This window comes from Semicossyphus pulcher, unplaced genomic scaffold (genome assembly GCF_022749685.1).
Source record: "Semicossyphus pulcher isolate SPU_LCO1_2020_fin unplaced genomic scaffold, fSemPul1.0.p SCAF_8, whole genome shotgun sequence".
NCBI classification, from domain to species: Eukaryota; Metazoa; Chordata; class Actinopteri; order Labriformes; family Labridae; genus Semicossyphus; species Semicossyphus pulcher.
The window spans coordinates 16,709,812-16,734,340 of record NW_027211759.1 but is presented as its reverse complement, the minus strand read 5'-3'; the positions used below and the strand labels follow the sequence as shown (position 1 = coordinate 16,734,340).

Genomic DNA, 24,529 nt, shown 5'->3' with positions numbered 1-24,529 from the left:
CTTCAAAATAAAGGAAGTACAAAGAGAACAAAGATCAAGATTCTAAGAAAACAAAGCATCGCGTAACCTTTCATTTGTACAAAAGCTATTTTTATCCTCCTAGAAAACCAAAAAGCATATACAGTGTTTGAACCCAACCACAGTCATAAAAAATGCAACAACTGCTGTGTCAACATGATATCAATTGTTAATATACACCAGGATAAGAGGCTAACAGCATTGTGCCATCACTTGAAAGCACTACAAAGCTGACTGCAGAGCAGAGCAGAGTCTACAAGAAAATAAAGACTAATGTGCATTAAAAACTACTTTTAAAACAATCTCCCACTTATATTAGAACATTTCAATATCTTTTGATTACAACTACGACTCAAGGTCAGCGTTGTAATGTGAAATATAACGACAAACAAAATCAAACATGGCTGGTTTAAATGCTTCTTCATCAGTTATGTAACAGTCTCATTCCCTCCCCCGTGTATCCCTCTACTCATACATTCATTTGTTATGCTCTCATTCATATTCATATCTAGAAATAGTTTTTTTTAGTTCCACTGGCAGGAACAGTCCAGAGGCTCCTGGAAGTTGTACTCCACCACTGTGGCGTTGCGAGAGCAGTAGAGCGTGACAGACCGGGTTTGTAGTCCACTCTCGCGGCAGCACTTACAGAAGCGGGCGTGGCTGTTGATGTTAAAGTTGAATATGGTGGCAGACGGACATTTCCCATCACATGAATAGACAGTCACCTGTAAGAGGAAGGGGACAGGTTGAGGCATACGTTAATCATGATAGCTTTAGCCTCCTTATTTCATGTTAACATGTCTCTCTAGTCTTACCGGTGCATTGCTCCTGCAGTCATCTTTTCTAATCGTAGTCCGAATAGCCACGCGTTTGCATGTCTTACCGTCCTCTTTACCTACACACATGTTCACACGGAAATAAGATGCATGCACACAACGCTCAGAAGTAACTTCAGACACACAGTACTTTCAGAGCTAACTCATATAAACACAACGCTATCACAACATAACATTAAACAGCAAAAAAACATACACTAGTAAACATGCCTCACACACAAACACACCCTTTGATCACCTCATCATCTGAGACCTGTCATTTACGCAACCATGAAAGGTCTATTGAGCTGGGCTCTTTGTTGCCTAACAGTAGGAGCTTTCTTTGAGTGACAGTCGGGCTTCAGGGGGGCACAGTTCTCACAGCAGAGCTCCAGCTCTCCTATTGGCTACTGACCTTAACTTAACCTTACTTTTGAGCCAATCAAAGCTGGTCAAAGGGATTCTGTGTGGAGCTGGAATGTATGAAAAATGAGATGATCTCCAGCTTTTCTTCCTTAAGGGACGGAGCTTATTTTGTCTCACAGTTAGAGTTGATAAAATATTGAACATTGAATACTGTCTGATGGATGGTTTGATACGTAGAGAGAGACTGTGTTTTGAGGAGTTACCAGTGAGAGGAAGAATATAAAAAGACAAGACGCACAGACACAAAAATAGACTGCACACATTTATATAGAGCTTAAAAAGGTAAGAGAATGAGTCACTGAGTCAGGATGCCACACAATCATTTTAAAAGGGAACAGTGAATGAAGGTGGTACCTGTGTCACAGTTAGTATTACCAGTGGGGGTTACAGGATTAACGGTAAATGGTAAAACACCCACTCCCGAACCTGGGAACATCATCAGGACCGCAGCCATCCAGTTCAAAGAATATCATGAGAACACACACAAGGTTACGTTTGGTTCAGAAAGCACAGTTCAGCACCACACACAGACACACAGAGAAGGGGATCAGTGCAGCTGGCATGCACATGGATTTGACTTGTTTTTTTGGGGGACTCACCGGGCAGCCAGCCAAGGAACTCAGCCATTTGATGCACTACAAACAGCAGCTCAGCACAGGCAAACCCTAAACCCTGAAACATCTTGCATCCTCATTGATGAAAACCTCACTGTGGAGCACCCTGATTGGCCAAACTGCAACGTCGCTGCTGAAGCAGGCAAGCGGGCGAGGCTGCAAAGCCGAAAAATGTCACCACAGCGTTTTATCCACACAACTTGGAAATATTAACATTGTTTTATTAAGTAGGCACAAAAAGGAGCTCACAGGTCATCATCTAGAAAGCACAGGCCCAGGAAAACATGTAGTGACTTAGTAATGAGTGCAGTCATATTACTTCACTTGTTACCTCAGTCTGAGCTGCGCAGGCCCCTTGAACATTACATCAGAAGATTTGGAAAGCCAAAGGTTCTGAAAATACAGTGATAGGCCGACAATAGACTTTAACTCCACCCTCTACAATAAGGCCACACCCCCAACCATTCAGCCAATAAGCCCATCCACTGCCAGGCAACAAAGCGCTCACCCGTCTGAACAGCTCAAAGCATTAACAAAAAGCACCCTTAAAAATCTGGAGACTCACATGTCCTGCAGCAACCGTCCACGTAGCTCTGAACAACGCCGCCATTCTGCAAGAGGAGGGGAGGAGAACAAAACAAAGCTAAAAGGAAACACTGTTTAAACAACTCCAAAGCATATCAATCCATAGTATGAGCACCTAATTTAAACGTTTTAAGAGCTTAAATTCAGACATGTAGTGTGTTTGGAGGTTCTGACCTGAATACATTCAGTGTCATTAAAAGGCGGGCAAACCACCCCAGAGCCAAGTATCACCGCTCCCACGGCTGTTTCCATACAGTCGTAACGTGTACAGTTCTCCACCCAGGAACTCCCTGCCTGAACACACAATCTAAATCAGTACAGTACTGCAAAGAAAGGGAGGCATCGAGCACATGTGGGTGTCTTTGTTCTTACAGCAAAAAGCTCTGTTGTCCCATTTTCATTGGTGAAAGTACAGGAGACATTTTTACAGGAGCCACAGCACACCTGAGGGTCCGTGGATGTCACATACACCTGGTGCTGAAGAGAGGAGGCACATGGAGAAGTGAAGGATGATTTCAAGATGCAGAGGGAAAAGGCATGGTAAAAAAAGCTACAGATGAGAGTATGAAATGTGTAGGATACATACTGGTCCACATTTTTGGGTGCAGTTGACAGAGGTAATTTCCATGGCGTAGAAGCCAGAGTCTGGATCTCTGTGATGCAGGCAGTGGACAGTGTAACACATCTCTCCCTCAAGGTACTGAACCAGAGACTGCCCTGGGCCCAGCACTGTTACCCCTTGGAAAAGACACACCTCTGCCTTTTCTGGACACATAAACACAGGGTAAATATTTAGACTTCAAGCGACAAGCAAAGTTTTTTTTATGGTAAATATGAGAGCATCAGGGGCGTGTGTGCAAGGCTTGATGCTAATGTTAGACATACGGCATGTATGCTGAGGACAGCCACAGTCGGTGCTGCTGTCGGAAGCCTCGACGAGCATCTCCCCCTGAGACAAAACAGAGTGCTGACTTAACTGAATTTGCTCACTTTTTCTTCCTTCCAGCCGAGACCTGATTAGACAGTGACTTGTGATGCAGCTTTTTGCTGACTTACCACCTGACAGATCGGGTGAGAGCTGTCCTCGCACTGGCATTCTGAGAGGGAAAGAGGGAAAGTTACAGACACAGATAAAGTGGAGTTTAAGCAAGTACGTGAGAGGCATAATAACTTCTGAGGTAATCCGACGTCAACTCAACATACACAGAAATAAAGAGGACAGTTGTTTATGTAGGTGGTGTGTGTGAGTGTTTTTCAGTGTGTACCGCAGTGGTGCTGCGGGCAGCAATGCCCAGGGACAGTAGTTTGAACCAAAGAGAGACCAGGTGCACAGCTCACGAAGGTTTCAGGGCACAGGTTGACATCACACACTGTAACAGATGGGACCAAGATTTAACTTGACTTTGAAGTCACAGACACTCATACAGAGCAGCACATGCACACTTACCACAATGGTACTGTGGACAGCAGCTGTTGGTCGTGTTAAGATCCACAGCCAGAATCTCTCCATGTGAACAAGTTGGAATGGGTTCAATACATGACTCACACACTGCTCAGACAGAAAACACAAACAACTCATTCAGTTTTCTCGATGGAATAATGGAGGTGTCAAAGATGGCCAAGCTCGTAGCAAAGACTTCCCATTTCCATTTAGATGAACCACAATTACAACTTACCACACAGGTAAGAGTAGCAGCAGGACTTCTCCCCCCTGACCTCCACTAGGAACTGATCTTCCCTGCAGTTGGGGGCGTACACGGGAGGGCACGCCATGGGGTCACACTCTGGGAAAGAGCAGTCACAGCAAAGTGTTCAGTGAAGGTTAAAGTTGAGGTGTCACATTAAAAGATATAATCTCGAACATCTAAGTTTCATTCTATTTGGTGGCACCTTGAAAAACAATTGTAACGTCAATAACCAGACGTCTACGGTTGGCTCCGGTTGTAACTCTTGATTTTCCTCACTGTCGCTTTCCTTTTTAGACTGTTTACCTTCATCCTAGCGTCAAATTTGTTTCTTTTTCTTTGGGTTTTCACTTATATTTGAAGTTGTATCTGTAGTCATCGTTTGTTCAGCCATAGTAGATTACTGTTTACTCGCAATACTTGCAGAGACCGGAAAAGCAGCCGCTTAGCTCCACCTACCCTCTCTGGCAGACCAACCACTGCTGGGTGATGGAAAACACGTCAATAACTGGGCGCCGCTTGGGATTTGTGACACCCAGTCCATAATAATACTATATACTGCAAATGCAAAGGCTTTCATCAGTGGGCCATAGGCTCAATCACCATTGTGTCACATTTGACATTTATTTAAATGAAAATCTTTCAGATTATATCTATTAAACAAGAAGTTTTTTTGCATGTTTTATTGTACAATTGAAAGATTGTTCTCACCACATCTGTACTCTGGGCAGCAGGACAGAGCGCTGTAACCAATCACAAGCCTGTTGCCATTATCACAAGGTGGAGCGTCGCTGTCACAGATGGTCATGTTACACTCTGACAGTTAGTGAAAGAAGAAAAAGACAAGGGGAGGTAAGATCATGTATAGGGTATATGTGTTCATAATTATATGTTTACTGAAATGTTCTTATTTATTATTAATCTTGTACCTGCAGTGTTACCTTTGGATCAGATTCTCTGCTTAGCAAAGATGGCTGAAATTTCAAAACTCACCGCAGATCTTCTTTGGACAGCAGGCTCCTTCTTCAAGCACATCCAGTACATACTCTCCCTCCCGCTCACACAGCGGTGTAGGGACAGAGTGGCAGTCTGGCTCGACAGCCACGACAGAGCCATTCTCCATACACTTGTACAGACAGCAGCTGCGCGCAGAGCCATTCCACACCTCACCTGGGGCCCGAGGGTTACCCTCATTATCTGTACACACTGGATACATCAGGGACAAGTAAATACAGTGATGATACAGCTGTATGCGAGGGTAGGAGTAATATAAAGCACAGTCCAAAACTTATTCAGATTCACTGACAGTGCAGTTTTCATCACGAAGGCAGGTAATTACTCTGTCACTCACCGCATCGATCCTCAGTTACACAGTAAGGGGAGTCGGCGCGGTGCAGGATGGTTCCACTGCGACACACACACTCCTCTCTGATGAAGGAGCAGGTTGTCTCCTCGTAGTACTCTCTGTTCAGACAGGTGCGGCTGGTGCAGGTGCTCACACATGGCTGGTACTCCTTACCAGGGGGACACCGCAATGCTACAGGATGAGAGGCACTTAGCAATGCATGAGCAAATGAGAAACATGTGTTTGTGTGTGTCATGTCTTAGCCTGAGTCTCCTTACGGCAGAAGTTGTGTCGTCTCCAGCTGATGCAGACTTGATGTGTGTAGCAGACGGCCACGTATGCCGCCAGAAAGTCACACTGGTGATCCTTGTAGTGCAGGTCTCCCGCCCACATTATGTCGCAGAACTGCTCCGGAGGAACCTGTGAACACACAACCAGGACCCACATTTTCTCTTCATCAACTGATCAGTGAATCTATTCATCCTCTGGTACCGAAGTCCCAGCAAATGAACCAAACATTTTAGGATGAAGCCTGTTAAATGCCGTGTGAAAACAGTGATGTCGTACCTTGCTGTGGCACGGGGTGAAGGCTCTCTGACGGAGCATGGAGAGACAGATGGAGCAGTCCCCTATAGTGCAGTTGTCTCCAACCCTGCGTGTGTGTTCAGTTTCATCACTGGTGTAGACTCTCCAAGCCTGCAGAAAGAGCATCATGTCTCCCACCTCCCTGACCACTGTGCCATTGGGGAGCTTCAGGTCATCCTCTGGGTTACCATCACAACAACCTGGGATAACGAGCAGACAGAGGTTTTGGTGACTGTGAGTAAAAGAGTGATTTTGCTGAGGTGAAATAATGCGGGTCAAACGGCCTAATTAAACCAAATGGCCCTCAACATCTCAAGTTGTCACTTCCCATTATGATACATGTCAAATTGATGCTGTTGTCTGGACAATTACCCTGCGAGTGCTGATAGGCGGCGATTGGTTAAACGGGGCTGACCAGCAGTCAAAGCTGGTGTGTAGGAATGTGTGTGCGTTTGTGTGGACTCACCACACAGGCCTCGAGTCGGCACAGACGCATTATGAGAAGTGATGTACTGCAACACCATGATGCCTGTGCTGTGGTACCACTGTATGTTGACCCCACCAGGCGTGTGGATCAGGTACATGCTGCCTGTGTCTTCCACGTAAAGAGCGTGGCGGGAGAATGGCAGTCTGGCAGGTCTGTAGTTTACTGTCACCTAGAGACGGATGGACACACGACCATATAAGAACCACGCATTTGTTGTGATAAGCTGAAGTATTTGCAGTAAGTCACACTCAGAGCTCAACCTTTCGATCCAGTCGATGGATAATAATTCTGTAGGAGGAGGTTGTGATGTTCAGCTTCTTAAAACACAGACCAGATGTTCCACCTGTAGGGCTCTGTCAGAGAGGGAATAAGAAAATTTGATTAAACAAGATGACTTTATTTTAAAAAAATTATTAAGTAAAAGTAAAAGTTAAATAATTGTATGGAATGAAGGGAAAGAGAATGGTAATTACTCACAGTCCGTCTGATGGAGTTGACGCTCTACAAATAGAACAAATAATTATAACCAAAAAAATTGATCATCCACATTTTGTGACGTCGTTCATGTTTCAGTCTTTGAATCAAAAGCTTTTGGTACAGTTGATCATGCTCTTCTCATTCAGACACTGTAATATTGGGTTTGATTCTGTTGCATGCAAATGTTTTCAGAGTTACCTTTCTGATAGATTTCAGTGTGTTGAAATATGCAGTTTTGAACGTTAAAAAAAGGTGTTCCACAAGGATGAGTTCTAGGTCCTGTTTTATTCACAATTTATATTGATAACATTGTTTCTTTTATAACTGACTGTAATTCCCATCTTTATGCTGATGACGCTATTTTGTATTGTTCTGCTGACACTGTAACAGCTTGCTGTTGAGAAGCTAGAACTTTCTGTTAATATTCTGCAGAATGCACTTTTCAGCCTTGAAGCTCCTGTGAGGAGTTTTTCACCGGTTATGAAACAGACTGAAATTAATTGTGATGACTCTATATGAGCTACAAAAGCAAACCAGACCATCAGCGACAAGATTGATTATTTCTATATGGTTATTTTTAATGCCTGAAACTGCTGGTGGGGGGGAAGGTGTCAGGTGAAGCGATTAACTGCACGTTGCCTTTGTTTACATTTTTCCAGGGCAAACATTTAAAGTGAGTGATACATATGACTGTTAAAGAAAGCAGGATGAGATATTTTAAAAAAAATCACCACTTAAGCTTATACAGGACAAAATCTGCAGAGCGATAAGAGGTATGGTTTTTTACCTGGCTGGTGGGACATTTCTCGACTGTGCCAATAATCGTCTCTCTGGGCAGGTTAACCAGGATGTAGGAGCCGTTATCGTACAAGGCCACGTTGTTACCATCAAATGTGATAACACGCAGGTCTGACATCACAGTGCAGCGGCCTGGAAGAAGAGGATTGTATGAATAAAATAAAACACAAATCATCTCAGTAAACAAGGGCCTGCCTCTTCAACAGAAGCATATTTTATAGCGCAGAAAATAACTTACAGGGGCACTGCCACTGTGGACAGCAGGGGTCTGTGTTGATGATGACGGGCAGGCCCAGCAGGCTGCACTGGGGTGGAGTGGTGTTGTAGCGACAGTGTAGGGAGGAGTTGTGAAGCAGCAGCTCTCCATTGAAACAGAACAGCTCAGCACAGTCATCGATACGGTAAGAGTACGGAGCCTGAGGAGACAAAGACATTGTTTGTTGAATGACACAACACTCCTACATAGCCCTCTGCAGACTTGTTAGCATCAGTGAACACAAACATTTGCATTTTTATACATGTATTTATCTGTTTCATGACTATAATAGCAACACTTACTGTGCAGGGAGTCGTAGGCAAGACGAAAGGATGGGTGGTTGATGCTTCCTCTGTTATAGGAGAAGTATACCGGCTTGTGATTATTTCTGTGGTTAGCGCTTCAGTAGTGGTCTCCATGGTTGTAGGAGATGGTGCTGTGGTTGTTACAACTGTTGATGTCTCCACTGAGGTGGTGGTCTCTATGGTTGTATCTGCTGGTGCAGGTAGAGGAGCAGTACTGGTTTCAGTGGTGGTTTCAGGGACAGAAGTGGTAGGGGAGGGGGTAGTTGTGGTGGCTGGGATGGGTGGTGGCTGTGGGGAGGGGGAGGTTAGAGGAGCTGGGGTGGTGGTTTCTGGGGATGTTGGAGGTGGTGTTGGCAGTGTGGTGGAGGTAGGAGTGGAGGGCGAGGAAGTGGAAGCCAGAGTAGTAGGTGATAGTGAAGAAGTAGTTGAGGGGACTGTTGTAGCCTCAATGGAGGGTGTTGTTGTGCTGATGGTTGTGGTGACCCCTGTGGTTTGTGTGGGGGTCACTTCAGTCGTACTGATAGTGGTCGTCTCTGATGGGGTTGTGGAAAAGAGAGTCGTAGGAACAAGAGTGGTGGGAGGAGCTGCAGATGGAGTTGTAATGAGTGGAGTTGTGATACGCTCAGTGGCAGATGTTGTAGTAGGAGTAGTGGTTGTTGTGGGCCTGACAGTAGTAGATGAGGTAGTTGTTGCCCTGGTGGTGGTAGTAGTGGTAGGTGTGGTTGTGGTTGTTGCCCTTGTGGTAGTAGTAGTAGTTGTAGTTGAAGTTGTTGTTGGTGCTGTAGTAGTTCTGTTGGACCGTGTCACATATGCAAAGGGCGTTGGAGTTGGGGAAAGGGTGATACCTAATGGGGACAATTAATATTGTAAGTTTGTAGTTTCTATTTAGTAAAAAAAAATGTCTTGCATGTGAAAACCACAACATTTTAAAGACAAAACACTAAACCGTTGCACTTACAGTCCTCTGTGTAGACACATCTTCTAGTGACTTCATCAAGGACCATGTTCTTGGGACAACGTGGGAAGCAGCCCTCCACACTGCAACATTATACAGAATTTAATTCAACCCTCTAGCTAAGCATTAATTATGTTGTTTTCAAGAGAGATTTTAGTTAGCCAAGCTTATTACGGGGGCAGGAAGTGGCAGCGTGTGGCATCTGGGTCAATGCATGTGTGGACACAAGGGCTCGCACAGGCCTGGTAGCGCCACTCGCACATCATACGGTAAGGTATTATAAAGCTGCTCTCTGCCAGAGGAGAGGGGAAAAAAAAGATTGGTTAATTTTTGCATGTATGGGAGTGCATATGTGTATGTGTTTTGGGTACATGCGTGTGTTTCAGACCCTCCAGTGTGAAACTGCTGCTGGCTTTGAAGCCCTCTGAGGTGTCGTATCTTTGCGCTCGTGCAGCAGTGCGTGTTAGCGTCAGGAAGATTCCGGGTTGGCCTGCGTGCTCGAATGAGCTGTGACCCGGCAGAAACAACCCCTGGTGCTGGATAAATGTCGCCCTGCGACTAAACTCTGTGCCTCGACTCCAGCGCTCCAACTGCAGACGGCTGCGGCCTGACACAACAAGGAAATAGTTTGGTCTCTCTGCAGACTCCAGCGACACCACAGGGACACCTGGAAAAATAAGTGAATGTGGATTACTTTACCACAAAGACAAAGACTTGTATTGTGTCCTTGTGTGAAAGTGGACACTCACGTGATGTTCTGTCTTTCTGCAGGCCTGCTGTGATCATGAAGTTGAACAGTAGGCCTGGGGCAGGCAACTGCCCTGATCTCTCTCTCACCAGAGGAAACACTGAGCTGCTGGTGCGATTTACTCCAAACATGGTGTCATTAAAAACAGCACCCACCAGGGAAAATGGGCCATCGCCTAACTCTGTGGGAAACGAGAAAGAGAGTAAATGTACATGCAGGCAGCAGAGAAACAGAGCATGTGTAAGGTTTGGAAAATAGCTCTATGAAATGACTCACTCATATGACTCACTCATACATACCTTGATTATAGTATTCACAATCATAGGCTGAAAGAGAGCAAGAAGGTTAGAACCTCTACTTCAATAGCTCTGGGGTAATACATAGCTGAGATGAAGTATTATATTAGCTGATGCAAAGAGGGACTTGTTAAAATGGGTCACAGAGGTCAGCAGGGGTCACATCCCTGACCCACACAGAGTAGATCAACGTACTATGTCTTTGTGTGTGTGTGTGTACTCACGACAGACAGAGGGCGATCTCCAGTGTATCGTGATCCCCTGTTGACAGCATTTGTGTGCATATGCAGCGATGGACGTACAGAGACACTCACAGTCACCCCCGCGGTTACAATTGCAGGTGTCTGTCAGGCAGTTCCTATAGAACCAGGCCACATCGACCTGGACAGTACCCACAGCATGTATACATTATCACACACATATGCACACACGCAGACACAAACACACACAATCACAATGTGAACCAGGCCAAATCTCACTGGGGGAAACTAGGGGAGGTCTTGTTTAGAGGGTGAGTAGTTTTCAATAATTCAGACAGGGAAGGAGTGATGATATCAGGACTAAAGGAATGTGGGTCAACCTCTGGTGCAGAAGGGATCAGATGAGCTCAATGACAGAGAAAGACAAAATGCCTGTAGTACAGTACAAATCCATCCCATGAGACTCGCTCTTCTCTGGGTTTGAGCAAAAACACTGGCTTCCAAAGCTGTACTGTCTTTTTTATGCAGATAATAAAACAAACCAAGCAAACTGAAAGTGACTTGCACAGTAAGGAGTAAAACCTTGGAGCTTTAGAAGCTTTAGAATCCAGTAAAGTCACTAAAATTGAGGCAAAACTCAACTTTTCCAGAGTTGTGTACCATTATCTCTCTCACTGATGTTTTCGAAGAGATGTATGAACACTGAACAGCTAGAGTTATTATGATAGTCACTTCTCTTGTCTGAATGCAAATGGAAAAACCCTGGATCTGTCATCTAACCATGACATTATAGACACAATCTTCAGAACAATAACTTCACTTAAAATCTATTCTTTTGTGTGAAACTGTATTTTATAAAATGACCCAAGCAGAGAACCAAACTCTGTCTGGTAAAAAGCTTTAGTGCAGTTACCGTGCGGGCCATGTTTTTGTCATTACATTAAACCCCTTTCCCACCAAAATTAGCACGTTTTTCAGAGCGCTAATGAGTCTCTTTTCCCATTGCCAGTGAAGTATACTCCTGTCTCTTTTCTGCTGCGTCACCGTCTGACGTCACAAAGGAGCCAACAGGGTCAGTAAACCGTGAAGACGTTACGGTGGTTAGGTCCTTATTGTATCTATCACTCATTCAGTCTGTTTATCAAACTCGGTGCCCGACAAATTTGGAACGATGTTCGAGCGCTGCTCGGACAGAGACGGGAGGAATTTGTAGCTGAGACAAGGAGTCGAAGAAGTTACCGACGGAGCATAGCATTGCGCCGGAAAGGGGGCGGAGATTAGTGTGTCGACACAGGTTTTGTGTTCCCATCAATGCCGATTGGAGCCGAGGCAATAATTAGTAATTACCCGGGTCTACTGCTGAGACATTTGACCGGGTCTGAATGCCGATTGTAGCCTTTCCCACTAAGTGAAAAACCCGGGGTTTTTTACCAGTGGGAAAGGGGCTTTATAAACAAACATGTCAATACATTTAGTTTAGTACCCTCCAGAAATGATTTTGGACTTATGAAAGGGTGCAGAAATAATAACATACTAGTAAAGGGTTAAGAACTACTTGAAATAGCTCAAATCTGGTTGATTGGATGTCTTAAACTTTAACTATTTTATATGACAAATTATCATCAAGTTATAAACCTGAATGCAAAGAAACTACAGCATTCACTTAATCTGATTTACTTTACTAACAAGGTGCAAATAAAGAATGTTTTCATGTGCCACTGAACTAATCCTCAAACAGGAGGCATTTAAGGACTCACTTAAGAAGGGGAGTACTGCCAAACCACAGAAATCCTAACAGTGTAAACTCTTTGCATACATACATGGCTCCACCTGCTGGCCACAGAGAAATACTATACTGTAATAAAACATTTAGGTAAGGGCATGTGTGTGTGTGTGTGTGTGTGTGTGTGTGTGTGTGGCCCTGCGTCTGTTGTGGTATTTGGTTTATATCTCTGAGGAAAAGTGCATTTGTAAGGATCTGTTATGAGTTGTTCCCACAAACCCTCACAAATCCCTATTTCCCTGTTTTTTACAGCTGCATCCACACTGTGCATGTGTGTTTTTTCTGTGTGTGTGTGTGTGTGTGTGCATCAGTTCAATAGCACTCACCACGTTGTGACAAGGTGCAAAGACATCACTGTAGAGGAGAGCACACTCCCTCTTGGCGTACGGCTGTCTGCCTAAGTCCCCTTCACACGGTCGCTCGACTACGTAGTCACTTTCACACTAAATCACATAAAAAAAATCCACACACACAGAGGGTGATCGAGTGTCTGATTACTCTTAAATATCACAGTGGACTCGAGGGACCCTGGCACAGATAAATTACAGTAACAACAGTGAGCTAGAGAGAAGTGAAAGAGTGATAAACAAAGGCAGCAAAAGGAAAGAGGGTAAAGGCAGAATAAATGAGGGAGAGGAGCGGAGCTGAGTCATACCTGTCCCAGGGCCCAGCTATCTCCAAAGGTCTGCGCGTTATTGACTTCCATGTGGCTGGAGGTGGTCATATCGTTCACTGTCACACTGTCAAAGTTTCCACACAGCCCACTGAGAAGGCCCTAAAGAAAAAGTGCAGACACAAGGTAGGTTTTAGGAATCCTTACATCTGAGCTCTCTAAAACTTAATCACTTGCCTTCCACTGAGGTCCCACTCTGATGTGTACAGTTGTCTTGCGGTCCCAAAGGATCGTCAGGTCTTGATTAGAGAAGTGGACCACGGTGTAGTAGCCTGCTTTCCACAGCTCAAACTCTGACCCTCGACCTACAACAGTGGACGGGCTCTGAGACAGAACAAACAGGTGGAAATGACTGAATTTCTATTATTATGTGTAATTTATTCCTTAAAGGAACAGACACAGATAGATAGCTTGATTGGCAAAGAGAGGGTGTGACTGTGAGTGTATTGTCCTTACAGGGTTGCCAGAGTTGTCAGTGAAGTAGATCTTAGTAAGTCCCACGTGAATGACCAGTACTTTCATGCACACAATGCCGCTCTCATAGCAGTCCTTGTTTTGGGCGACAATGGAGACCTCGGTTTCTCCTGCACTCTGGTGAGAGGGGAAGACAGAATATTAGTTGACGACTATTCGATTCAGGAGGAAGTCAAATGAGCTCTGTCCTACTAACAACTCTGTGTTGGTTCACAATTTTCCTTCATGGCTATCAGACAGATTTCAGGATAACACAGTGTAATTCTGCATATACAATAGGTGACAGGAAAAGGAAACAGCTACGGGCTATTAGAACTCATCTACAACCTGCTTCCCCGTTCTTTTCAGGTCTGCGCGCTGGCCAGCAGTCTGTCTGAATTGCAATGTCTGTTCTGCTAATTCTAATTCTATATCCCTGGGAGCGCAGGAGCCCTGGGGTTTGAAGTAAACACTGCTCTCTTTGTGTCGCTACAGCTCTGCTAGCATTACCATGGTGCAACCCCCCCCCACCAGCACCACCACACACACACACACACACACACACACACATACACACCTAATCTGCTCTAATTAAAAAACACTTTCTCTTCCAAGATTAGAAATGAGCTTCGATCTTCTTTCCAAGATCCAAATCAGTTTTGGCCGGGAAATTTGGAGGATGTTTGTCTTTTGCTGCTCCATCTCTCACAAACACTTCTATGACACCAGCTGATTAACATTTCAGTGCCCAAACTCAGTGTATTACATAATGGGGTTTTTTTGTCTTTATTGTACATGTGACACCTAATTAGGCACGCCAGAATGCGCACACAAACACACTCTGAACTCACTTTAAGCAGGTAGACTTGACAGTCAGAGTGGTAGTCATACTCTAGGCCATCAAAGGTGTGGTAATGTCTGTCGCTGTAGACAGTACACACAGCTGGACATGGTGAGTAGCTGCAGTTAAAATAGCCACGGTGACACACACTAAGGAGACGGACAGGAGGATTGCACATCAGTAACAGTTAAGACAAAACATAGGTGGGACTAATTTCATAAATTACACCTACTAAATGCAGAAAAAAGGTAGTCTAATGTTATATTTGGTAAATCCGAGTAAAGCTGTACCATTTGTAACATGATGTTTCCACAGTTTCTCCAGGTAGGTATTCAAGGCCCAGCCAGGCACAGGGGCAGTTCTCTGGATAGTAACACTCCCCATGGTGCAGCACCAGCCTTCATTGATAAAACAAAATTAGACTGTCTCAGTCTGTCGGTTTGGATGCTCACAAAAACTTACTTCAGAGTTCTCTACCTTGTTGGTAGTGCATCCCACCTCTTAACAGCTTTTTAGAAACTATTTTGTCATTTGTTAGCAGGCAAAAGTGATGAGGAGGCACCTTCACGCAATATAAAGCCAATGGAGAGTGATAAATTGCTCCGATGTTGGCAGCGCCTAATTGCCCTCCGTAACAATTGCTTCAACCAAGTGATCCGGAAAAAAACAGAAGACTTACATTGTCTTTTAAAAACACAAACATACAACAATATTGGAGGGAAGCGGGTGCTTATTTTACCCAGGAGGACAGACACAGCCGGGGATGCATGGTGTGCTGGGAGCACAGGTGAGGTTCAACATCAGGTTGCGGCAGGTCGGTGCACAGGCCACGCCTCCTCTCTGCTCAGTGCAGCTGTGGTACACTTTCCCCTCTGGACACTCCCCGACCTCCACACTATCTGGCTCAACAACAAACACACACACACACTCAGAAAATCGATGCCCAAGTCGTCTTAAAAATCAACTGCAACAGGCAGTCATGGGAAACAGGGTACAACCAGAGACATAAGGCTCTTGATTTCAGCAAGAGGGACACAGCCTGAAACGGCACTTTGTTGTTGGAACGAAGGAGAGCAGGAACCGAAGGGAGGGGGAAGTGCAGACATGTTACCTTTTTCCTCTGGCACACACTCCATCTTCCCATTTCTGCACAGGCTGATTGAGGAGACAGGAAGGGAGAGAAAAAGGGTGAGTGTTTAGAAAAGAGAGTGATGTTATTAAACACAAGTGCTCTACGTCTCATTTGACAATCACTCAAGCTTTTATTGCTTTCAAACTACTGTGAGTGTAAGGACCGCATGCACTTAGGAAAGCAGCCAATGGGACTTTTCTTTTTCCAGTGCAGGTCAAGGCCTGCTGTGACTCACCAGGGACCAGAAGCACTGAAAGTCACCTCCCCTGGCTGTGACACACCACCCATGGAGTAACAGTGACACTGAGACCTGAGAAGAAACTCATGGGATTATTTTAACATGAACTGATGATGCTGTTCTCCGTGTTGGTGCGTTGGCCAGTGTGTGCACTTCTGCCAACTAGCAATTGATGACCATCATTAGGATGATATATGAGATATGAAGTCTTACAGTTGCACACAGCGCTGGCGGATATCGTCATGGTAACTGCCGTCTGAACAGCCACACCCCTCGGCACAGTCGTCAGGGTTACACGTCTCCGTGCTTGATAGAGCACGACAGGATCGCCCACAAGACGACACACATGAGTGGTACAGCATGCCTCCAAGACACACAACTCCTGTAGACACACACACACATTAGCCAATTCATTTTCCTCAAATGTTTTTACTGATGGACAACAAAGTTTTTCTGATTTTGAAACAAACATAAAAACCCAATCTAACATATACTGTGGTATAAGTAAACACGACACAGTGTGGGTAATAGCAACCCAGAAGCCGAGCACTCACCGCATTCAGAGACTTGTGATCTGAAATCAATGTTGACTCCGTGTTTGGAGCAGAGGTAAGCGTAGTGAGCCAGCGCTGTGCACAAACAGCTACTCCCACAACGACAGGCCTGGTAGCGGCACTGCTGCTGGTAGATGTTTGGACTGATGTAGCCATGACACGGTGCAAACACACTCCCCAAAAGCACCTCACACTGGGACGCATAGAATACTAGAAGATAAACACACAACAAACAGAATTTATACATTTTAAAATCTACTCTGAACAAATTATTACGCTGTGCAACTTAAGGCTTTACACATCACAGTGCCACCCAGGAACAATTCAGGGTGTTGGGAGGTACAGCGCTGTCTAAAGAGCTGCTGGCATTAAAGCCATTGAAGTTTGTCCTCTTTGTGTTGCATTCTTCAGCTTGATTTCAAGACATTTTTCTCTACTGCTCCGGCACTATTCGCAAAACATTTTTTAAGTTTGCAGCACCAAAGAAGATTTCCTAAAAAGGCTCATATGCACATGAACAATATTACACTTAACCTGCAAAAGGATGTAGTTTTGTCAGTGAACAAGTCATTTACGCGATCCTTTGAAGTAGTTTAAAACCAGGGTTGTCTGAAATTGTAGATGTTTTGACAGAATGACCGTGGACTCAGGAAGTGGTTTTCATCCACTTATACCCTTACCGTTTTGCCCTACATATTTTTCTACCGGTAATGAATGCCTCATGTACCACCATGTTTTCCTAAAGCTAACTGATGGCTACTGTGTAAGTGAAAACACTTCAGATGCTGGTTTCAAGAGTTCAAGGTTTCACTATCCTCATTTTAGTGAAGGCAAACAGCACGTTGGCAGATTTTGACAATAAGATGAAATAATCTGCATGTGATGACTTACCAAATATAAGAATACTAACATATTAAGGGGAGTAAAACTATTTAACTCTGTTGTGCACAAGTTATGTGTTGTATGTGTTGGCGCGGGACTGGCATCAGGACTGTTTTCGTTTGCAGTGCATTTGTAGCAGCCTTTGGATGCATGCAGGAAAAATAGTCGTTTGGAAAGCAAAGGTACTGAAAGGTAATCTGCTGTAACAGCATCCCAGCTCCCGTTGGCAATAATCTGGCGACAATTTCGCTTTTCATTCATCTCTATAAACAGACGTGCAGGAAAGTGCAACAATCCTTTCTTAAACTCCAGTGCGTTTTTAAAGTTGCTAGTCGGACTGTAAACAATGCAGCACCAGGAAGGCTGAAGTCCTTTATTGCTAACTGATGGCTAAACCCCCAAGGTAGCCGTCCCTCCCAGAGGCTATATTATCATCAGACGATGGGTTCTGAGATTGACAAGTAGCAAAATGCTATAAAGAATTTAACAAGTTGTTTTGAAAACTTCAGCTGTCATTTCAGAATTGAGCTAAAGCAACTGAGAAAAACTGTGATAAAAACAAATGAAGCCATTATTACCATTGCGCTGGTTCATCTCACACGGGTCTATGATGGGCAGGTTGACTGGAGCAACACAAGCAGATGAAACCTTCCAAGCATTGGCATGAAGCTGGGGAGTGCCCTCTATCATGCCAGCTGGAGACCTACACACACACACACCCACACAGTCAGGTAAAGTGACTTTCTCATCATTGATCTTAAAGTGGAAAGTACTCGCTCACAGGAAGTCATCTCGTAGATTTCCATTGAAGGTACCACAAAGACCCAGAGTCTGTCCACGCCACTGGCTGTCCAGCTGCAGGTAGACCCGTCCCCCTTGACCATTATAAAGCAGCCTCAACCCGATCCCTGCCTTCAGCTGTGTAAACACAGAGGTCAGCTTCCGCACCTCCACTGCATCTACAGTATAACGAGAGAAAAACATCGAAACAAAAGATTAAAACTGGAATAAGTTAAAAGGGTGCAGGTGTCGGATTTATTTGATTATAGTAAAAAGGGAAACTATTTCAGGGTGATCTGTGTTTATTTGACATATAATATAAACCTGTGGTGGATCAAAGGCCTTAAGTGATTTGTATGTTTACATGTAGTGAATCCTACCATCAACATAGGGCAGGACAGGCCCCGGGTTCACACCAATGATCACCTCCCCCTCCCTGGTCAAAGTGATCTGCCGACTCACATCTTCATCCAACACCACCGTCACTGACTGAATACACACCTGCTGCTGTGGACACACAGTTACATCTATATAGAAGGAATACTGTACGGGTTGGTGAGTGTTTTCGAGAGTGTATAGAGGTCATCATGCACGCTACCTCTGCACAGGTCGTATACTGCAACGTGACGGTAAATCTGCTGCCGCTGCGGCTCTTTGCCAGGACGTACTGACACGCCCTCGGCTGGAGAAACATCCTGCCGTCAAATGTCGTCACAAACACATCGCCTACCACTGAACACTCGGCTAAGAAGAGACAAGGGGTTTGGTAATTAGTCTGTATTCACAATTTCCTCTTCTTTCCATCTTTTCTTAATGTGTTTAATCACCTGTGCAGTTGTTCTCAGTGCAGTTCCAGACACCTCCAACGCACACACTAAAAAAGAACACGCAGTAGTTAAACAGCACATTGGCAAAGCGACAACATATGTTAACTAATGATTACCACACTCACCACACACTACACCCTTGTCGAAGCACATGTCCTTGTACGTATGAAGTACCGTGGTAAACACATGGACATTGAGAAACAGCGATACATGTTCCGTTTTGTAGGATAAGACCTGTGGGAAAGAGGAGCAAATTAAGTGGTCAATCAGCTCGACATAATTAACAAGGAATAAGGAGGATAATTAAATACCATCAGGGCAGTAGCAGCCATCCAGACAATGCAGGTTGGTCCCCAGGCACTCTTTTTCAAAGGTACAGGTGGGTGGACAGCAACTTATACAGTCTCTGTAGACAAAACTCTCCTCACAGCCATCATCTAAACACACACACACACATGCACTTGAGTTTCTCACTAAGGCAGGTTACAAAACAAATGTCTGTATTCACTGAGTGCTATAGTGCTGACTTACAACAAGAAGGGAAACTGTCTCTCCACTCTCTTACTGGATATCCGACATGTGAGCAGGCTCGAGTGTACTCGACCAAGGCTCGACAAAACGTCTCCTCTTCATCAGATCTGAAGAAAGCGGGGAAAAAATATCCAGAGACTGAAGCCCACACGACTTACAAAACAGAGAACAGAAGGTGAAGAAAGGGTTAAATGCATCCATAACCAATGCAAGTGTTTCGACTTACAGGCAGAGGTCAGACACGCAGCTGGCCACAAAGGGATTCGGGTCAATGTTTTCATGACAGGACAGAAATGGAAAGAAGAGAAGTGCACTGCATTTCTCTATGGCATCCTGCAAACAGGCACAATAACAGAGAGTAAAGGATAAACGAACACTGGTGCAGATCAGTCATTTTACCTACAAGGACTTTTTCAACTCTTAAGATTTGATCAACAAAAAGTTAAAGTAATGATCTTGAACTTTTTCATTTAAATAAATGTCACTATCTATCGCCGAATGAGGTAACACAATGGTGATCGAGCCTATGGCCCACTGATGAAAGCCTTTGCATTTGTATAAAGTATTATTACGGACTGGGAGTCTGTGGCGACATTCAGTGATAAAATCACAAGCGGTGACCAGTTGGTGACGCGTTTTCCATCACCCAGCAGTGGTTGGTCTGCCAGAGAGGGTAGGCGGAGCTAAGAGGCTGCTTTTCCGGTCTCTGCAAGTGTTGCGAGTAAACAGTAATCTACTATGGCTGAACAAACAAAGAAAAGATCGATGACTTCAGATACAACTTCAGAAATAAGTGAAAATCCAAAGAAAAAGAAACAAATTCGACGCTCAGATGAAGGCAAACAGTCGAAAAAGGAAAGCGACCGTCAGCGAGGAAAATTAAAAGTTACAAAGGGAGCCAACCATACACGTCTGGTTATCTGGGATGTATGCAACACAATTGCCTTTTATCGGCATTATGTGCCGCCAAATACAACGAAACTGAGAACTTCAGGATTACATCTTTGACTTTGTACTTTTTATTGTCTAGCGAGCGGTAAAAAGGCAGCCAAATATGGAGCAGAAAGAAAGTCTCTGTGATCCTTACATCCATGTCTGACTCAGACTGGCAGGGCCCACTGAAGTCAAGATCTACTGAAGGACAGACTCTCTCATGAGGCAGGTTCACAGCCCAGCTGTTAGCAAACACTACAGGCTCGTCCGTCCGAAGACCTGAGAAAAAACAAAAAGCAGTCAGTACACCCAGCGCATATACATATGCAGAGTAGAGATGCTGCGCAGGTGAAGTACCATTCAAACAGCCACACAATAATTTCTGTTTCCTAACTGTCATCTAACAACATAAAATCAAAGAGTGATAAAATCTAGTATTAAGAAGAAAACTGATTAAAACTGTGATTGTAAATGCAGCTTGTTCAAAGTTCTTTTACAGTCAGCGCCTTTGCACTTGTTTACTCTGTTTCTCTGAGCTCACTTTACTGGACAGCCCTCTGCTAAACAAGGAGGGAACCACAGTTCATATTACTGGTCATCTGAGGAAGGACGGTTGCTCCTTCCAGCTATTCAATTCAAACTATCATTTCTCCCCCATCCGCTCAGTCTGGTCTTTTCAGGTTCCACTGCTGCTGTAATTGGCCAGAATTTGTGTTGAGTGTATAATAATCATAATTGAGGTGAGTGGGTGCTGAGAGACGCGCTAAGAGGATGAGGGGCCGGTCAGGCCGGTCTTACCACGGGAAGTGGTGAGGTCATCGCCAGCTATGTGGTTGAAGTTCCCACACAGGCCACAGGGGGCACCCTGGTGCTCCTCGCTCATCTTCAGGTAGACACCCGAGCCTCCGTCCCAGGCCAAAGAGAAGCCAAACACACTCTTAACCAGCAGGTAATCCGCCAGTCGCTCAATAAAAACACCACCTACAGTCTGAGGCAGACTTAACCTGACAATTGAGAGAAAAGAGAGCAACAGAGAAGGCGGGAAATCATCAATCAAGCGAGATGTTTCAACTGAGGACTCTTTAAACCTCTTCTTCTTTCAACACACACACACACACACACACACACACACCTGCGGCCTCCCTGATGGACCTGATATCCAGAGATGTGGATCTCGTCTTCATTTGGGAAGAAGAGACTGAGAGCTCTTGGGCATAAATAAACACTCCTGTCACAAATTCTGCTGTTGTGGACCTGAAAAGACAAGAAACATTGAAGTGAATAAACTAAAGGATCAAAAAGGGAAATGATGGGAATTTACAAACCAGGTTTAGTCACAGTCTTCAACCTGAGCTAGCAGTTTAAAAAACAAAGTCCACTGTCTTTCAATGTAATGACATCAACAGCCTTAAGAGTATGTGCACTGAATTTCTGCAACAATTAAATTTACCAACTCTCCTTTACAGACACTGTTTGGAAAATTCATTGGGTAATTTGTTCTGTCGGCTCTTACCCACACCGTGTATTGAGGTGTAGCTGAGTGGCAGTCCTGGGCCAGAACATATGAGCAGGTTCCAGGGAAGTAGAAGTAGATCCCGTCAAATGTTTCGTAGTGGTGCTGACCCCACGACCTACAGATGCCGTCTCTATCCTGGCCCAGGTTAGGTACTGAGAGGAATAAGGAGCAATTAATTTAGACTAGACTTTCGTAATGATGAAGTTTCATGTGGTGGCACAATTTAATTTCATCAAAAGTTAGTCATACATCTTATCTCTTATTATAATCTTCATCAATCCTTCATCATGTTTTATTTGAACTTATCAGTGGAAAATGAATACCTGAATTTACTAAAAAGGCCTTTGTTGCGGGAAATCCCCATCGCTTGCTATGCCAAGATGTTGCCTAAGACGCTCCACAAAATCTGAGCGAGGGGAGCTGGTGACAGTGAGTCACATCTTCTAATCTTATCAGAGAGAGGCTGGTCATGCTCATGTAAATTTGAAGTGGTAGATTATGTTTATAATAAGAAAATCCCCCATTTTTATTTTAGAACATGTTTGGAAAGCAACATCTCTGTTACCTTGATCATTGAATTTTGCATTGCAAAAGAGGGATGCTTGATGTCATTTACTTTAATGGAGCTTTTATGACTTTTTTTTAATTTGAAAGCTTTGTTGTTATTGCTAACTTTCATGCGATATTTGTTGCCTTGATTGTGATAAAAAAAGAACAATCTTCATGTAAATTGTCTGTTTTAGGATTTTATTTAAATCCTCAGGTCAATTACAGGAGCTCAGTAGATGTATTGTTCTGAACATGTGTGTCAACAGCAAATTAGGTAGTTAAAATGAAAAATGTCTTTACAATAACTGTGACCTCAGATCTCCAGATATACTGTATAAGGAGTCTGTTCAGAATATAGAAACCAGAAACTCCATCACTCAGCAGTCACACTATTGCCTTAGTGCAAGTGATTGTATATCTGCTGCTGTAGGGAGTAAAGTCTATATGTGTGTGTGTTCGTCTCTGTGGGGGATGTGGATTGATCGTACAGTCGTGGATTGGTATTTACAAAAAGATATAAAGGGAGGAAAAAATGGGAAATTGTATAATTAATACGAGAGTGAGTGAGCACAGATAATTAACACTTGTTGAATGATTTGAGAGTCCAATGAGCACACTCCAACAATCTGATACGCACAATCATTTCTGTGTAACTCTATACTGTTATTAAAAAGTTGCACGCACGCTAACTTGGCCGTCTGTCGCATTCCAGGAATTGTGCTTGTCGAAAAACAATAAGGATGCCGTGTGGATGACATCTGACGAATCTGAGCTGACACCAAAGGAAGACATTCAGGTGTGTGTGTGTGTATTACTCACTGATCTGGCAGCGATCTCCCAGTGCTTGGAACTGAGCACAGTCACACACACCACCCTCTTGACACCAGCCACCATTGAGGCAGCCACAGTATTCTGGGAAAGACACGAATAAACCAGTTAAGTTAATTCACCCCAGCCAGTCTGGGTGATTATAGCTTCAAGCTTCACTGAATAAATGTAGGGCCGCCTCATGAGCAGCATGTTTACCTGAGGAGGCATCTCTGGCTGTGTAGTTGTGCAAAATGCTGCGTGACAGAGTGCTTTCCGACAGCAGTGGTCTGTATGTCTTGGAAAACAACAAACAACACAAACTTAGTTCCTTAAACAATTCTTCAGCTTTAACAGCATCAGTGACACAGTGAGGTACCGTTGGTGTCCTCTTAAGTTGAAAGTTGCGTCAGGTTGAGTGGGAGAAAGTGTATGTGTTAGTGAGTGTGTCTCATTCTTTACAAAGACAGCTTTGTGCCCGTTAGGGTGTTGTGCGCATGAGGGTGCCCTGACCTCCTCTGGTTCTCTTAGGTGTAGTGTACCCACCTCCTCCCCGAGGAGATCCCGTTTCCTCCGAAGTGCATTAGCCCTTCTGCACACACACAAACATGCACATTAGTGGGAAGAAACAGTCAGAGGGGAGACTTTTAAGTGCACTTTACACCACTTGAATCCAGACACCATACTATTCCTTACTGAATCCTCACAAGCACACATACACACACACTCATATGCTGTCTCTTTTAGATACCAGTGACAGAAATGAAATGTGAATAAAATGATCACAGTCAGACTATAAACATGTGTGAGAAAAATAAAATAACAGGGACATTTTGTTTTACAGTTATTTCTTTTTTGGCCACATTATTAATGACAGGCAATAACGTATTCAATCTCCTTTACGTACCTCTGTAATCTTCCTTCTGCCACTGAAAGTCGACTCTGAGCTCCTAGACAAGATAAACATTAAACAGATATCAGTTATTTGTCTTTTGATCTTTTATAAAAGCAAAAGGTCTCTGACAGATAATATAAATAAACAGAAAGCTTACTCCAATCATATTCTGAAAGAATGTATTACTCAATAATTTAAAGAATCTTTATTGATAGGCCTTTTAATATCCCCTACTATGATATATGTGAAGCAAACTTTATTAAATTAAAGGCTATAACCTTATGGACAAGTAAAATTGTCAGACTCACCCTCAAGAAACAGCAAGTAGGAAATTGAAAACGACACAAGAAGAAATCGTTTCCCTGTCCACTTTAAGTTCATCTCAGAGTCCGAAAGAAAGTCCCGCAGAAACGTTAACGGTGCATCTCACTGGTCCCGGGAGGAAAGGATTTAGGATGTCTTGTAGCACCGGGACGATGCTCGGTCGTACCTGTAAAACCTACCTGGTGGCGACAGCCCCCTGAGCAGGTGACGAGTAGC

At 44.1% G+C, this 24,529-nt stretch overlaps 1 protein-coding gene across 1 annotated transcript; it reads right to left on the bottom strand.

Moving 5' to 3' along the window:
- Positions 1-322: 322 nt before the first annotated feature.
- otogl (otogelin-like) lies at positions 323-24,370 on the bottom strand. Its single transcript, XM_069686379.1, has 58 exons — positions 24,298-24,370; positions 24,002-24,044; positions 23,641-23,686; positions 23,314-23,392; positions 23,107-23,199; positions 21,736-21,890; positions 21,355-21,476; positions 21,021-21,226; positions 20,377-20,501; positions 19,516-19,622; positions 19,290-19,396; positions 19,070-19,195; positions 18,884-18,992; positions 18,759-18,805; positions 18,530-18,675; positions 18,312-18,438; positions 17,933-18,110; positions 17,730-17,854; positions 16,270-16,479; positions 15,929-16,097; positions 15,713-15,787; positions 15,458-15,500; positions 15,085-15,251; positions 14,636-14,743; positions 14,356-14,494; positions 13,508-13,642; positions 13,229-13,375; positions 13,034-13,153; positions 12,705-12,821; positions 10,620-10,776; positions 10,399-10,425; positions 10,101-10,280; positions 9,740-10,018; positions 9,526-9,643; positions 9,355-9,434; positions 8,394-9,241; positions 8,074-8,251; positions 7,825-7,967; positions 7,038-7,061; positions 6,821-6,913; positions 6,540-6,729; positions 6,056-6,273; positions 5,767-5,908; positions 5,495-5,680; positions 5,137-5,349; positions 4,855-4,959; positions 4,135-4,242; positions 3,906-4,007; positions 3,724-3,828; positions 3,515-3,555; positions 3,344-3,407; positions 3,045-3,223; positions 2,831-2,935; positions 2,633-2,752; positions 2,439-2,484; positions 1,614-1,685; positions 834-913; positions 323-743 (listed from the first exon to the last, which is right to left on the bottom strand). Exons 1-58 carry the CDS (start codon positions 24,368-24,370, stop codon positions 543-545), a joined length of 7,848 nt encoding a protein of 2,615 aa, XP_069542480.1. The 3' UTR covers positions 323-542.
- Positions 24,371-24,529: the final 159 nt, after the last annotated feature.